The sequence below is a fragment of the Mastigoproctus giganteus genome, chromosome 3 (assembly GCF_048544385.1).
Source record: "Mastigoproctus giganteus isolate SK-2022 chromosome 3, ASM4854438v1, whole genome shotgun sequence".
In the NCBI taxonomy this organism is placed as follows: domain Eukaryota; kingdom Metazoa; phylum Arthropoda; class Arachnida; order Uropygi; family Thelyphonidae; genus Mastigoproctus; species Mastigoproctus giganteus.
In genome coordinates this window covers 124,495,435-124,512,991 of record NC_143577.1, presented here as the reverse complement: position 1 = coordinate 124,512,991, position 17,557 = coordinate 124,495,435, and the positions used below count along the sequence as shown (strand labels likewise).

The window sequence follows — 17,557 nt, the reverse complement described above, 5'->3', positions numbered from 1 at the left end:
GCAGCCTGTCTGCACTGCTCAGAGAACTTCATATATGCCTGCACAATTACCCCCAGGTCCTTTTCATTCTCTACCACTGTCAGTGTAGTACCACAGAGTTGATACGTTGCTCTGGGGTTGCTGTTTCCCATATGTAGTACTTTACATTTGTCAATGTTAAACTTCATTTGCCACCTCTCAGCCCATCTGCTCAACCTTTCCAGATCCTGTTGCAGCAGCATAACATCAGTAGTGTCCTTAACAATCCTGCCAACCTTTGTATCGTCTGGAAACTTGGACATTAAGCTTGATATACCATCATCAATATCATTTATAAATACAGAAAACAATAATGGACCCAACACTGAACCCTGAAGGACTCCACTAATAACATTAGTCCACGAAGAGCAGTGTCCATTGATTACCACTCTCTGTCTTCTCCCCCTCAATCACCCCTTTATCCATAGAAGCAATTTGCCTCCAATGCCACACTGCTCCAATTTTGTGCATGCTTCCATGTGGAACAGTATCAAAAGCCTTTCTAAGATCGAAATATATAATATCCAAGTTATTCTCTGCATCCAGTTGTTTTGTGACTGCATCATAGTATCCAATCAAATTGGTCAGGCAAGACTTTCCCTTAACAAAACCATGCTGTGTCCGTGCTATAACTGAAGTCTTGTCTAGATGATCCTGCAGTGCTTCTTTAACCAGTGCCTCCATTAATTTCCCTGGAACAGAAGTTAAACTCACAGGTGTATAATTACTTGTGTCAGCATTTGATTCTCCTTTGTGAATTGGGGTCACATTTGCACATATCCAGTCTATGGGTTCCTCCCCTGAGACCAAAGAAGCTCTCATAATTATGGCTAAGGGTTTGCTTACTTCCTTTGCTGCCTCCTTTAATATAACTGGATAGATCCCATCCACCCCAGGTGCCTTTCTTGTGTTTATCTTCAACAATTTCTCCTCCACTTTACTCTCAGTTATTACAAGATTATCTAGCTTACTGCCAGAGTTAAATACACCTCTGGCATTCCCCTCACTGAATAACGCGTCATGTGTGAATGTCACTGCAAAAAACTCATTTAGTTTGTTAGCTACCTGAGCAGGATCATCATCAGTTGAACCATCGATATCAAGTGGACCAATCTGATTCATCCCCTTCCTTCTAGAGTTTACATAAGTAAAGAAATCTTTGCTGTTTTTCTTTGTATCCTTTGCCAAAGATTTCTCGTAATCTACCTTCGCCTGCCTGATCTCCTTTGTAACTTGGTTACAGATCAACTTATATCTATCATATGCTTCTGTGTCACATGTTAATTTATATGTATCCCATGCATTTTTCTTCTCTGCCATATGTCTCATTAGTTCATCTGACAATCATTTAGGCCTAAACCTTGAACAGTATTTCTTAGTTGGTATGTAAAGCCTAGTAGCTTCCAAGATAAGTTCTTTTAATGCTTCCTATTTTGAATTTGCTGTTGGTAACATCATCAGTTGGTCCCACTGTATAGAATTTAAGTACTGTCTCAGACCATCATAGTCGCCTTTACGAAAGCAAAAACCCTTATCCTTTACCCCTGATGGTAGTCAACTCTTTGAGTAAATCCCACTTTAGCACACTGTTTTAATATTTTAAATATTTAAATATTTAAATATTTTAATATTTACCCATGAAACGTTTCAGTGTGTTGGTTATAACTCTGCCTTATTTTCTCATTCAGTTTCTTATATTTTTAACAAACACATTTCTATATATAATTCCAAAATTATTGTACCACATGCTTTGCTTTGAAAATTTAATTGTTAAAAACATGAGTTATGCATAATTGTACATAACAATCATGTTTGTGCAACAAAACACAAAGTCATTATTTTTCAATGTTTTTATTTATACAAATTACCTCTAACTTCAGTACAAACTTGTAAGATTTTTTAAGGTTCTAATACGAACATTTGAGATGTTTGCTGTAAAGCAATTCAGTGTTAATTTACTCAATCTATCAGTGATAAACACAAATCAGGTTTCCTTGCAAGTGCCTAGTTTTCAGGTGCTGTAATTTGCATAAATAACCTTCTGTCCCTAACTTAATCTTGTTACTCTTCTCTAAACCCATACCAGACCCAATTCTTTCTTAAAATGAACCTTTTAGACCTGTAATCAGTATTCAACTATTGCCTATAGAATATGATAATCAGATCCTTGTCTCTGCTGGCAAAATTCCTGTAAAACATTGACAAAACCCCATGAGCTGTCCTAGAACCCAGTCTACACTGCTCAGAGAACTTTGTGTCAGACTATACACTTATCCCTAGGACTTTTTTGTTCTCCACCACCACCACCACCCGAATGGTATGTTAATTTTGGGATTAATGCCACACGTGCAGTTATCAATGTTAAATCTCAATTCCCCAGCCAATCTACCTAATTTTTTTTTTATCTTGTTGAAGTAATATGCCTTTATACCTCTCATTATCCACTTTACCAAACTTTGTATCATTTCAAACTTAAACATTAAGCTTCATATGCCTTCATCAATATCATTAATAAATACTGAAAACAGCTCATAACATGGAAGGACTCTGCAAATCACATTAGTCCAAGAAGATTAGTCCTGTTAAAAACTACCCTTTAACTTCTACCACTCGACCAACCATTTATCCATAGCAGTAACTTACACCTAATGCCATAGCTCCAATTTGTACAACTGTCTTTCTTTTTAACAAGTACAGATCACTGATGAAAAAAAGCCGTGAGTTAGGGTTGAATTTGAAAGTGTCTGCAATTCGGCCCTGGAAAGATTGTGCAGGGCTCAAGGGGTAGAATTTTTTTCAGCCTGGTCTGTACTTGTTAACAGGAGAGACTGCTTCTACAGGGATGGGATACACTTAAATAGAAAGGTGCAAGAATGTTTGCTGATACTATCAAGGCAGTGTTAGGTGGGTCGGAAAACTGCTAGATTGGGGGGGGGATACAAGGACTAATAGATTAACAGTAGCCACTGGCAGAGGAGAAAGTGATTCTTGCACTGCTTCTATTGGAATGAGCAGCAGCCTGGAAAATAAGATGCAGGATATTACAGAGACTGCTGGGAATCATGGGGGTACAAGTAAACACATGGGTTGTGTTAGGGTGGCTAAGAGGAAGAGCAGGTGCATGTATACTTGCGTGTACACCAATGCTAGGAGTTTAGTAAATAAATTTGATGCATTTGAGTTATTGCTCAAAACATCAAAGGCAGATATTGTTGGGATTTCAGAGACGTGGTGTCACACAGATATAAGGAATGCAGAACTGGAATTTGGGGGGGTACAATGTCAACAGAGAGGACAGACAGGATAGGAAGGGAGGAGGGGTTATGCTATTAGTTAAGAAACACATAAAATCCAAGGAAGTGAATCCAGTCGACATCACTGGACAGTGCAGTGTCGAGTCAGTTTGGTGTGACATAAGCATTGGGAGATCAAAATTGAGAGTAGGAGTGTGCTATAGGCCTAATGACTATGATGAGTATAATAAGAAACTGTACAGAGAAATAGAGTGGGCCAGTAAATCAGAGAGTCTTATAATGGGGGATTTTAATTTCCCAGATATTGACTGGAATTTGAGGGCTGGTCACTCACACACTAGCAAGGCTTTTGTGGATTTATTGGATGATTGTTTTCTACATCAGCATGTTCGGGAGGCAACTAGAGGGAGTAATACTCTTGATTTGATTATCAGTTGTGATTCTTCATGCATTAATAATCTGCAGATAAATGAACCACTAGGTGGCAGTGATCACAGTGTTCTGAAGTGGGAGTTACTCAAAGAGGTATCTACCATTAGGGGTAAAGGGAAGGGGTATTGCTTTCGTAAAGGCGACTATGATGGACTGAGATAGTATTTAAATTCTATACAGTGGGATCAACTGATGATGTTACCAACTGCAAATTCAAAATGGGAAGCATTCAAAGAACTTATCTTGCAAGCTACTAGGCTTTACATACCAACTAAGAAATATTGTTCAAGGTTTAGGCCTAAATGGATGTCAAATGAACTAATGAGGCATATGGCAGAGAAGAAAAATGCATGGGATACATACAAATTAACACGTGACACAGAAGCCTATGATAGATACAAGTTGATCTGTAACCAAGTTACAAAGGAGGTTAGGCAGGCGAAGGCAGATTACGAGAGATCCTTGGCAAGGGATGCGAAGAAAAACAGCAAAGAGTTCTTTACTTATGTAAACTCTAGAAGGAAGGGGATGAATCAGATTGGTCCACTTGATATCGATGGGTCAACTGTAGATGACCCTGCTCAGGTAGCTAACAAACTAAATGAATATTTTGCATCGACATTCACACATCAGGAGTTATTCAGCGAGGGGAATGCCAGAGGTGTATTCAACTCTAACAGTAAGCTAGAGAATCTTGTAATAACTGAGAGTAAAGTGGAGGAGAAATTGTTGAAGATAAACACAAGAAAGGCACCCGGGATGGATGGGATCTATCCAGTTATATTAAAAGAGGCAGCAAAAGAAGTAAGCAAACCCTTATGCATAATTATGAGAGCTTCCTTGGACTCAGGGAAGGTACACATGGACTGGAGATGTGCAAATGTGACCCCAATTCACAAGGGAGGATCAAAAGTTGACACAAGTAATTATAGACCTGTGAGTTTAACTTCTGTTCCCGGAAAATTAATGGACGCACTGGTTAAAGAAGCACTGCAGGATCATCTAGACAAGACTTCAGTTATAGCTCGGACACAGCATGGTTTTGTTAAGGGGAAGTCTTGCCTGACCAATTTGATTGGATACTATGATGAAGTCACAAAAGAACTGGATGCAGGGAATAACTGATATTATATACTTGGATCTTAGAAAGGCTTTTGATACTGTTGCACATGGAAGACTGCTGCACAAATTGGTGCAGTGTGGCATTGGAGGCAAATTGCTGCTATGGATAAAGAGGTTGTTGAGTGGGAGAAAACAGAGAGTGGTAATCAATGGACACCGCTCATCGTGGACTAATGTTATTAGTGGAGTCCCTCAGGGTTCGGTGTTGGGCCCATTATTGTTTTCGGTATTTATAAATGATATTGATGATGGTATATCAAGCTCAATGTCCAAGTTTGCAGACGACACAAAGGTTGGCATGATTGTCAAGGACACTACTGACACTATGCTGCTGCAACAGGATCTGGAAAGGTTGAGCAGATGGGCTGAGAGGTGGCAAATGAAGTTTAACATTGACAAATGTAAAGTACTACACATGGGAAACAGCAACCCCAGAGCAACGTATCAATTCTGTGGTACTACACTGACAGTGGTAAAGAATGAAAGGGAATTGCGGGTGGTTGTGCAGCAGATATGAAGTTCTCTGAGCAGTGCAGACGGGCTGCAAGAGTAGCTCATGGAGTATTGTCAATGATATACAGGAATTTTTCCAGCAGGTATAAGGAGGTGATTATTCACTTGTATAAGGCAATGGTCAGGCCACACCTAGAGTACTGTATACAGGTCTGGAGGCCTCATTTCAAATTTCAAGAAGGATGTAGAGCTGCTGTAACGAGTACAGAGAAGGGCAACAAGTTTAGTGACTGGAACAAAGGGGTGCTCTTACGAAGAAGCGCCTCCGTAGCCAGGTGGGAAGGAGCAGCAGTGCGTAGCACATGCTTCTTGATTAGACCGGGGTTCGAGCCCGTCACCACCAAATACGGAGTATGCGGAAAGGTCAAGGAATGACCACCGCATATCCCGGAGCAATATGGCCTTAGTTGCTAATGCTCCTAAAAACCAAATAACAAACAACAACAAACAACTTACGAAGAAAGGCTTAAGTTTTGCGAATTACAGTGTCTGGAGACTAGGCACCAGCGAGGTGATCTGATAGAGGTGTACAAAGCCTTGAATGGTTTGAGCATGCTCAATGCTGATGGGATTCTTCCTCTAGCTTAGAATAATCACCTGAGAGGGCATAAATTCAAATTGAGGAAAGACAGATGTAGGATAGACGTGCGGAAATTTGCCTTTAGCCAGCGGGTGGTTGGTTGGTGGAACAGACTTCCATCCCTTGTCGTGGAGGTTGATAGCCTAAATAAGCTTAAGGCTCAGCTGGACAGGTATTTTGAACGAACAGAGGGGTGAAGTGGAAGTGGGTTTTTTTTTTTTTTTTTTTTTTTTTTGGCTGATGCTGCATAAGCTTGCTTTCTTGCAACAAATGCCTCTGCTAATGCTAATGCTAACACAGCCCATGTATTTACTTCTTCCACTATGACTCCCAGCAGTCCTGAAAATCCATATTGCCTTGCTTTCCAGCCTGTTGCTCAATTGCATTTCAATAGAAGTAGTGCAAGAATCACTTTCACCTCTGCCAGCAGCTACTGTTAATCTTAGTCTGTGTATCCCGCCCCAAAGCTAGCAGTTTTCCGACCCACCTAACACTGCCTCAATAGCATCAGCAAATATTCTTGCACCCTTTCTATTTAAGTGTATCCCATCCCTGTAGAAGCAATCTCTCCTGTTAACAAGTACAGACCAAGCTGAGAAAAATTCTATCCCTTGAGCCTTGCACAATCTCTCCAGGGCCAAATTGATTGACAAGGCTCTCAACATATACTCCCTCCTATCATGTCTGGGCAGAATTGCAGACACTTTCAAATTCAACCCTAACTCGGCTTTTTTTCAACTTTGACCTGACTTGTTAAGTAATTCCGCCGGTCAATATGCATCCGGACCCGGAGGAACAACGTTCACACTGTACTATACAAGTGCCCAGTCACATGGGCTGATTTACAATTAGTAAACTGACCCCGGCACATAGGCTTCCTATATAGTGAGGTAACCAATCGGCCACCCCACAAACAGCACACTAAAATATCTGTAAACGGCAGGTCATTGTCCACCTCTATTTCCATAGTAAAAGATATGTATGTCTTTCCCCAGGCAATTCCCCTGGGGACCACAAATACATCTTCAACATATCTTTGCCAGAGCCTGATGGGGAACAGGTAACCTGCAAATATTTCTTCTTCACGTGCCTCCATAGTGATATTTGCAATAGGCGCACTAACTGGGGTGCCCACAGCAGTCCCGCGGATCTGTTATACAAAGACCCACCAAATTCAATGCCAAAATTAGACAAACAAATGCTCAGAGTCTGACATATATTCTCAATGGACAGGGAGGTATTGTCACTCAACATGAAATCCCTCTCTAACACCTGCTTCCCAAAAGCAACGCAGATTAACCAGGAATGGAGATATAAGAGGGAAACCATGATCTCACTTTCCATAATATTACACTCTCTAACAACTAGTACAAATTGGGAATTACAACTAAATCATGTAAAGAGTATTACCAATTAACGGAGCAAATAAATTAGTTAAGATTCTGTTGCAGTTGCATACTGTCTTTACTATCATTAACAACTCTACCAACCTTTGTATCATCTGCAAACTTGGACAATAAGCCTGATATTAAGAATTTGCAGATAAAGGAACCGCTGGGTGACAGTGATCACAATGGACTGATATGTGAATTACATAAAGATGTAACTACCATCAAGTCTAAAGGGAAGAGCTTTGCTTTCATGAAGGTAATTACAGGGGTCTCAGACAGTTTTAAATTCTGTACAGTGGGATCAACTGATGATGTTACCAACGTTAAACTCTAAATGCAAAGCCTTCAGAGACTTAATCTTGGAGGCTACTAGGCTTTTCATTTAAACTAAGATACACTGTTCAAGGTTCAGGCTTAAATGGATGTCAGATGAATTAATGAGGCTAGTGGCAGAGAAGAAAAATGTATGGGATCCATATAAAGCCTATAGCAGATATAAGCTTGTCTCTAATCAAGTCACAAAGGAGGTTAGGCAGGAGAAGGCAGATTACGAGAAATCTTTCGCAAAGGATGCAAACAAAAACAGCATAGAGTTCTTTACTTATGTAAACTCTAAAAGGAAAGGGATGAATCAGATTGGCCAACTTAACATAGGGCACCTCTGTAGCCAGGTGGGCAGGAGCAGCAGTACATAGCACACGCTTCTTGATTAGACCGGGGTTCGAGCCCTTGACCACCAAATACAGAGGATGCGGAAAGGCCAGGGAATGACCACCGATTATCCTCGGAGCAATATGGCCTTAGTTGCTAATGCTCCTAAAAACCAAATAACAAACAACAAACTTAACATAGATGTGTTAAAAACCAAATAACAAACAACAAACTTAACACAGATGGGTTGACCACTGATGTCATGCTCAGGTAGCTGATAAACTGAATTAGTATTTTGCATCTAGTATTTTGCAACATTAGGAGTTATTCAATGAGGGGAATGCCAAAAGTTTATCAAACTAACAGGTTTGTTATTGTTATTTGGTTTTTAGGAGCATTAGCAACTAAGGCCATATTGCTCCGGGGATATGCAGAGGCCATTCCCTGACCTTTCCGCATCCTCCGTATTTGGTTGACACGGGCTCGAACCCTGGTCTAATCAAGAAGCGTGTGCTGTGCACTGCTGCTCCTGCCCACCTGGCTACGGAGGCGACCCCCTCTAACAGGGAGCTAAATGAATAACTCAGAGCAAAGTGGAGGAGAAATTGTTGAAGTTAAACATAAGGAAGACACCTGGGGTGTATGGGATCTATCCAATTATATTAAAGGAGGCAGAAAGGGAAGTAAGCAAACCCTTAGCCATAATTATGAGAGCTCCCATGGACTCCGAGGAGGTCCCCATGGACTGGAGACAGTGGTGTATTCGGGCCGGAACGCACCGGAACATCGTTCCCATACTTTTTTTCTAAATGTCATAATAGAAAATCATTAAATTTATACATTATGAAATATTATGAAACAATGGAATAATCAAGGGGAAGGGAGAAATATCTATTTTTACCCATTGCTACTAAAAATATATATTAATAGTAATCTTTAAAATTAATAGATTTCTTTAAAAATTTGATTAAAAAAAAATATATAAATTACGCAATGAAACTTGAACATTTCTTACCAAAGTACAATGTGTTGGATAAAGAGATCCAGCGAATGAGATATACTGTGATACGTGTGAACGCTAGAACTGGCTGTTCTATGAACAGTGAGTCTGAAGTCTGATTTGGTTACTGTACAGTCAATGTGGCATTATCACATAGTCTTATGGAGAACGAGCGTTCCGGTACTATTTTTTTTTACAATGAGCGTTCCGGTACTTTTTCTTTTTAGCTATACACCTCTGACTGCAAGTGTGCAAATCTATCACCAATTCACAAAGGGGGTTCAACAGGTAACACAAGTAATTATAGATCTGTTAGTTTAACTTGTGTTCGAGGAAAAAATGGAGTCACTGGTTAAAGAAGCAGGATCATCTAGATTCTAGACAAAACTGCAGTAATAGTTAAGACACAGCATGGGTTTGTTAAAGGGAGGTCTTGTTGACCAATTTGATTGGATACTATGATGCAGTCACAGAAGAACTGGATGCAGGGAATAACTTTGATATTATATATTTGGATCTTAGAAAGGCTTTTGATACTGTTGCACATGGAACACTGCTACACAAATTGGAGCAGTGTGGCACTGGAGGCAAATTGCTGCTATGGATAAAAGGGTGGTTGAGGGAGAGAAGACAGAGAGTGGTAATCAATGGACACTGCTCATCGTCGAATAATGTTATTAGTGGAGTCCCTCAGGGTTCAGTGTTGGGTCCATTATTGTTTTCTGTATTTATAAACGATATTGATGATGGTATATCAAGCTTGATGTCCAAGTTTGCAGACGATACAAAGGTTGGCAGGATTGTTAAGGACACTACTGATGCTATGCTACTGTAAGAGGATCTGGAAAGGTTGAGCAGATGGGCTCCGAGGTGGCAAATGAAGTTTAACATTGACAAATATAAAGTACTACATATGGGAAACAGCAACCCCAGAGCAACGTATCCACTCTGTGGTACTACATTGACAGTGGTAGAGAATGAAAAGTACCTGGGGGCAATTGTGCAGGCAGATAGGCTGCAAGAGTAGCTCATGGTGTCTTGTCAATGATATACAGGAATTTTTCTAGCAGGGATAAGGAGGTGATTATTCCCTTGGCAATGGTCAGGCCACACCTTGAGTACTGTATACAGGTCTGGAGGCCTCATTTCAAGAAGGATGTAGAGCTGCTGGAACGAGTACAGAGAAGGGCAACAAGATTAGTGAATGGAACAAAGGGCTGCTCTTACGAAGAAAGGCTTAAGTTTTGCAAATGACAGTGTCTGGAGACTAGGCACCAGCGAGGTGATCTGATAGAGGTGTATAAAGCCTTGAATGGTTTGAGCATGCTCAATGCCAATGGTATTCTTCCTCTTGCTCAGAATAATCACCTGAGAGGGCATAAATTCAAATTGAGGAAAGACAGATGTAGGATAGATGTGCGGAAGTTTGCCTTTAGCCAGCGGGTGGTTGGTTGGTGGAACAGACTTCCATCCCTTGTTGTGGAAGTTGATAGCCTAAATAAATTTAAGGCTCAGCTAGACAGGTATTTCGAACGAACGGAGGGGTGAAATGGAAGTGTTTTCTTTTTTTTTTTGGCTGATGCTGCATAAGTTTGCTTTCTTGCATCATATGCCTCTACTAATGCTAATGCACACAGAACAGCAAATAATCAATGAAATAAATATACAAGGATCTTTCAAGACATAGAAACCTCTTTTTCAACTTAACTGAAGCAACAACAGACTTTCTTATACCCCAAAAGCTACATTGGATAAACAACACTACGCATATTAAGGAAGGCAGACAAAAGAGAGAGAGAGAGAGAAAGGGGGAAGAAAAGGAAGCAGGCTAACGTAATTTAACATTCATCAGCCAATAATTCGCCAGATTCTGAATGCAGTACAAAACCACCTGCTTGATTATTTACCTACCATCTCTCATCACTATCCAAAATAATGGCCTCCATATTAGGACATATGCAAGCCTCAAAATTACAATTAATAATGGGACCCAAACAGCTATATGGAAGGCCTCTAACCATGAGAGGTGGGGGTGCATTATGAGCCACATCCAATATTTCAATGTTCAACCAGGGATTAAGATTACAGTGCCGCTCAACCTAATAATGCTCCGCAAGGCAGAGCTGCTAAAATCAGCCCAGAAAATAATGTTTTTGCAATTTTTGTGTTTTTAAAATCAGCCTAGCAAATTTGTTTGCAGACTACATTTTGCTTTTGTATTGTTACTTGATTCTAACAATTCACACCATTCTGAATTCACAGCATGTGGATCCATGTGGGATTAAATAAAAAGCTGCCATATTCTTTACCACAAGAACTCCAATGATCCCCAAACAGTAAGAGAAGAGAGAAAACAATGACACACAAAAGGGTATATAAATTTAAACTGAAAAAGGATGGCTACAGAATAGATGTGTAGAAAATAAATTTCCACCTGCTGCTCCACTCTGCCCAATACTCAGGGCAGACTGGGCTACCAGGGCTAAAAATTTCTTGGTGGGCCGTGGAACTAATAAGGCCAACTAAATTTCTAATTGCATAAATTTTAGAGTTGTATCTTACATTATTCTTATATTTGCTAAAAATTGCTAATAGAAAGATATAAATTAGAAAAATTAGTCCGTTAAACTGGCTGTTCCAGTTTAATGGACTAATTTTTGATGCATCAACTGTTTTGGTCACAGCCCACTGGTTCATACATTCTTCTTGTACATGTGCATGTATTCACAAGTCATATAATAATATAATATAACAGCTACTCTCCTAATCAGCAAACCTGCAAATGGCAAATACTTAAACATTAAAAATGTTATTGAAAAGTATAAGTAACTAGCAGCAGATCCAGGAGAGGTGCAATTATTGCTCTCCTGCCAGAGTCAGTGTTAATTAGAGCAGTTCAAAAATTCCTTCCGAGTTTGCTATTGTTTATAAATTGTGTTTCTGTATTTTCAACTCTTCTGGATTTCGGTCCTTTACCTATTATGATCAAAGCGGGTACAATGTACCGACTGACCAGGAAGACCAGTGCTGGGGGAAAAAAAATTGCTTATTTTTTAATATATTTTTATTGTTCACTTCTACTTATTTTCTTGTTTATATATTTTTAGAGAATTCTATATTTTTATTTAATCACTATTACTATTGTTTAGTCGCATTAAAAATATTTTATGTTGTGTTTATCCTATTTGCTCCACACACCACAATAATACCAGTACCGAAAGAATCTGGGTTAATCTTTTAACAACTGCTACAATGGATAAAAGGATGGTTAAGTGTGAGAAGACAGAGGGTGGAAATTAATGGGTGCTGCTCTTCATGGACTAATGTTATTAGTGGAGTCCCACAGGGTTCGGTGTTGGGTCCACTGTTGTTTTGTATATTTATCAATGATATTGATGAAAGTATATCAGGCTTAATGTCAAAGTTTGCAGATGATACAAAGGTTGGCAGAGTTGTTAATGACAGCAATGGCAGTGTGCTACTGCAACAGGATCTAGATAATTTGGGCAGATGGGCTAAGAAGTAGCAACTGAAGTTTAACTTTGATAAATGCAAAGTACTGCATATGGGTAGAAGTTTTTTTTTTTTTTTTTTTGGTAGTTGTTGGCGCATAGGCTTCTGTGGCCATAATGCATCTCCCAAGGTTTTTGCACTACTTTTGATCCAAGCCTGAGGTGGGAATCGAACCCGCAACCTTTGGGTTGCCAGGTAGGCACTTTACCCACCCAGCTAGCCCGGTCGGCTGTGGGTAGAAGTAATCCCAGAGAAACGTACCAACTGTGTGGTACTACTCCTGTTAAGGTGGTTTTTTTTTTTGGAGTTTTTGGCGCATCGGCTTCTGTGGCCATAGTGCACCTCCCAAGGTTTTTTGCAGTACTTTGATCCAAGCCCGAGGCAGGATTCGAACCTGCGACCTTTGGGTTGCCAGGCAGGCGCTTTACCCACCCAGCTAGCCTGGTCGGCTCTTAAGGTGGTAGAAAATGTTCAAGGTTTAGGCCAAAATGGATGTCAGATGAACTAATGAGGCATATGGCAGAGAAGAAAAATGCAGGGGATACATACAAATTAACACATGACACAGAAGCCTATGATAGATACAAGTTGATATGCAACCAAGTTACAAAGGAGGTTAGGCAGGCGAAGGCAGGATTATGAGAAATCCTTGGCAAGGGATGCAAAGAAAAACAGCAAAGAGTTCTTTACTTATGTAAACTCTAGAAGGAAGGGGATGAATCAGATTGGTCCACTTGATATTGATGGGTCAAGTGTTGATGATCCTGCTCAGTTAGCTAACAAACTAAATGAATATTTTGCATCGACATTCACACATGAGGAGTTATTCAGTGAGGGGAATGCCAGAGGTGTATTCAACTCTAGCAGTAAGCTAAAGAATCTTGAAATAACTGGGAGTAAAGTGGAGGAGAAACTGTTGAAGATAAACACAAGAAAGGCACCCGGGGTGGATGGGATCTATCCAGTTATATTAAAGGAGGCAGCAAAGGAAGTAAGCAAACCCTTAGCCATAATTATGAGAGCTTCCTTGGACTCAGGGGAGGTACCCATAGACTGGAAATGTGCAAATGTGACCCCAATTCACAAAGGAGGATCAAAGCTGACACAAGTAATTATAGACCTGTGAGCTTAACTTCTGTTCCAGGAAAATTAATGGAGGCACTGGTTAAAGAAGCACTGCAGGATCATTTAGACAAGACTTCAGTTATAGCTCAGACACAGCATGGTTTTGTTAAGGGGAAGTCTTGCCTGACCAACTTGATTGGATACTATGATGCAGTCACAAAAGAACTGGATGCAGGGAATAACTTTGATATTATATACTTGGATCTTAGAAAGGCTTTTGATACTGTTGCACATGGAAGACTGCTACACAAATTGGAGCAGTGTGACATTGGAGGCAAATTGCTGCTATGGATAAAGGGGTGGTTGAGGGGGAGAAGACAGAGAGTGGTAATCAATGGACACTGCTCATCGTGGACTGATGTTATTAGTGGAGTCCCTCAGGGCTCAGTGTTGGGTCCATTATTGTTTTCTGTATTTATAAATGATATTGATGATGGTATATCGGGCTTAATGTCCAAGTTTGCAGACGATACAAAGGTTGGCAGGGTTGTCAAGGACACTACTGACACTATGCTGCTGCAACAGGATCTGGAAAGGTTGAGCAGATGGGCTGAGAGGTGGCAAATGAAGTTTAACATTGACAAATGTAAAGTACTACACATGGGAAACAGCAACCCCAGAGCAACGTATCAACTCTGTGGTACTAAACTGACAGTGGTAGAGAATGAAAGGGACTTGGAGGTGGTTGTGCAGGCAGATATGAAGTTCTCTGAGCAGTGCAGATGGGCTGCAAGAGTAGCTCATGGAGTATTGTCAATGATATACAGGAATTTTTCCAGCAGGGATAAGGAGGTGATTATTCCATTGTATAAGGCGATGGTCAGGCCACACCTAGAGTACTGTATACAGGTCTGGAGGCCTCATTTCAAGAAGGATGTAGAGCTGCTGGAACGAGTACAGACAAGGGCAACAAGATTAGTGAATGGAACAAAGGGGTGCTCTTACGAAGAAAGGCTTAAGTTTTGCAAATTACAGTGTCTGGAGACTAGGCACCAGCGAGGTGATCTGATAGAGGTGTATAAAGCCTTGAATGGTTTAAGCATGCTCAATGCTGATGGGATTCTTCCTCTAGCTCAGAAAAATCACCTGAGAGGGCATAAATTCAAATTGAGGAAAGACAGATGTAGGATAGACGTGCGGAAATTTGCCTTTAGCCCGCGGGTGGTTGGTTGGTGGAACAGACTTCCATCCCTTGTGGTGGAGGTTGATAGCCTAAATAAGTTTTTTTTTTTTTTTTTTTTTTTGGCTGATGCTGCATAAGCTTGCTTTCTTGCATCAAATGCCTCTACTAATACTAAAATGAAAAAGACCTGGGAGTAATTGTGCAGTCAGATATGAAGTTTTCTAAGCAATGCAGACAGGCTGCCAGGGCAGGTCATGGGGTTTTGTCAATGATATATAGGAATTTTGCTAGCAGGGAAAAGGAGGTGATTGTCCCTCTGTATAAGGCAATGGTCAGGCCACACCTTGAGTACTGCGTACAGGTCTGGAGGCCTCATTTTAGGAAGGATGTAGATTTGTTTGAGCGTGTACAGATTTTTTTTTTTTTTTTTTTTTTTAGGAGCATTAGCAACTAAGGCCATATTGCTCCGGTGTGGTGGTCATTCCCTGACCTTTCCGCATGCTCCGTATTTGGTGGTGACGGGCTCGAACCCCCGGTCTAATCAAGAAGCGTAGCACACTACGCACTGCTGCTCCTTCCCACCTGGCTACGGAGGCGCCTAGCGTGTACAGAGAAAGGCAAAAAGACTGGTGAGGGGAATGAAGGGATCCTCTTACCAAGAGAGGCTTAAGTTCTGCAAATTGCAGTGGCTGGAGACTAGGCACCTGCGTAGTGATCTGATTGAGGTGTATAAGGCCTTGAATGGGTTGAGCACACTGAAATCTGATGGGATCCTTCCACTTGTTCAGATTACGAACCTAAGGAGGCATAAATTCAAATTAAGATAGGTCAGATGTAGAATAGATGTGCGGAAATTTGCCTTTAGCCAGCAGGTGGTTAATTACTGGAACAAACTTCCATCTGTCGTTGTGGAAGTTGATAGGTTGAATAAATTTAAGGAGGAACTGGACAGGCATTTGGAGGGAATGGTACGATTTTTTTTTTTTTTTTTTGGCTGATGCTGCATAAGCTCATACACTTGCTTTCTTGCATCACATGCCACTACTACTACAAGCTGGTACACTTCCGGTTGATCCTTGCCAGTAGCAGTAATTGATATTATTAGCTATATGGTGCAAGGAAGCCTGAGGCTTATGCTGCACCAGCCAAAAAAAATTTCTGTGGAGTCAGACGTAGAAGGGAACCACCAAGAAAGAGAAAAATGATGATATTCAGCTCAGGATCCTGGGCGTGCCAAGCCCATACTCATGAGATTGAGCCCCTGGGGTTAATATGCCTAGCCCGCATTATGGATAGTCTTAATTAGGGTTTTTATCCCCCGCCTTACCGCTGTTTTAATAACGGAAAACGAGTTTCCTATTTTAAAACAGCAGTAAGTGGGGAATAAACACCATAGGGCTAACCATAGCGGGCTATTCATATGCAGTGACATCACCTCGCAACGATCAACCAGAAGGGTACCAGCTTGTAAAGATTAACGGAATCTGGGAGTAAAGTACGCCCGGTGTGTTGTTTTTTTTGACTCCGGTCGTCGCAATTAATATTATAAAAAACGGTTACAAGCCTTACTTGTAGCAGCTCTTGAACTGTAGCTAGGGCTACTTGCTGTTTTACCTGATCCATAAGCTCCTCTTTCTTAGCGCCGCTGAATTTACTCCCTATGAACGAACTTGACATAATGCGTCAAAGAAACTCAGCAATTCACCGAACTAAAACGACTTGTCTCTAATAATTCCAACAATAATTTTACCTCCAACAATAATTATAAACTTAAAAATAAACGATCGCAATTTCCATATTTTTCTAATCTAACACTACGGTAAAATTTGGTCGTTATCCTGAATCATGCAAACACAAGTTAAAACACGTGCTTTATGCTACAGAATACATTGTACATGTAAAGCACGAAGATGGCAAATCAAAAGACAACAAACTCAGCGTCTCGTCGTCTAGAACAGTGGTGTCCAACCTTTTCCCACACAGAGTAGTATCTTACTTCTCTGTGCTTTTCTCGAACAGGGGCCATATTCAAAGATAGATTTGTTTCACGGGCCGCACAGAGTGATTTGTGAAAAAATGTTACTTTTTCCATATCTGGTTACATGTAAAAGAAAGTGTCTATTTTCATGTTACTGTTTTTTTTTTTATTTTCAGGTTATAAATTAAAAAAATGCAAATTTCCAACACACTTTTATGTGCAGCTAATCCATGCGAGTGATTTTTTTTTTTTTTTTATTTTATTAAAATCATAAAAACATGACTTCTTTTGCTTTTTAAAAAATACTTTTTTTTTTAAAACACCTTACTTTTGTTTTTAAATGCTTACTTTAGAAAATTTACAACCTGAAAATAATCACTGCTTTTCAGGTGAATAAATAAACATAATGATACACCTGAAAGTCAAAATATTCCAAAATTTTATTACGTACAATACACAATAATATTTACTGAACAAAACATAACATTTAACGAGAAGATTCAGGCTGGATGTTTTTACATAAATGTTGAAAAATTTTGACGCCAATTCTCAAGCGGAATTATTATTATTATTAGCCATATAGTGCAAGGAAGGCTGAGGCATATGCCGCACAAGCCAAAAAAAAAAAAAAAATTTCTGAATTACCCTGAGAGAGAGAGAGTCAGAAGTAGAAGAGAATCACCAAGAAAGAGAAGAATGATGATATGCAGCTCAGGACTCTGAGTGTGCCAAGCCCATACTCACCAGATGTGAGCCCCTGGGGTTAAATGAAAATGCTCACCTGTTATTCTGTTTCTTGAAATCAAATATTTATTTGATTTCAGGCGTGAAAAAATTTGCTCGCAAACATACTTTGA

General features: G+C 40.1%; 1 protein-coding gene across 2 annotated transcripts in view; it reads right to left on the bottom strand.

Moving 5' to 3' along the window:
* The window catches only part of LOC150088256 (mitochondrial import inner membrane translocase subunit Tim13-like), a 69,742-nt gene extending 52,977 nt beyond the window's left edge, over positions 1-16,765 (bottom strand). For both annotated transcript variants that reach the window (XM_090370658.1, XM_090370659.1), the window contains exon 1: positions 16,292-16,765. In XM_090370658.1, the coding sequence (XP_090226784.1) occupies positions 16,292-16,399 (108 nt within the window). In that variant the 5' untranslated portion in view covers positions 16,400-16,765. The remainder of the gene's footprint in view (positions 1-16,291) is intronic.
* Between the last annotated feature and the right edge of the window lie 792 nt (positions 16,766-17,557).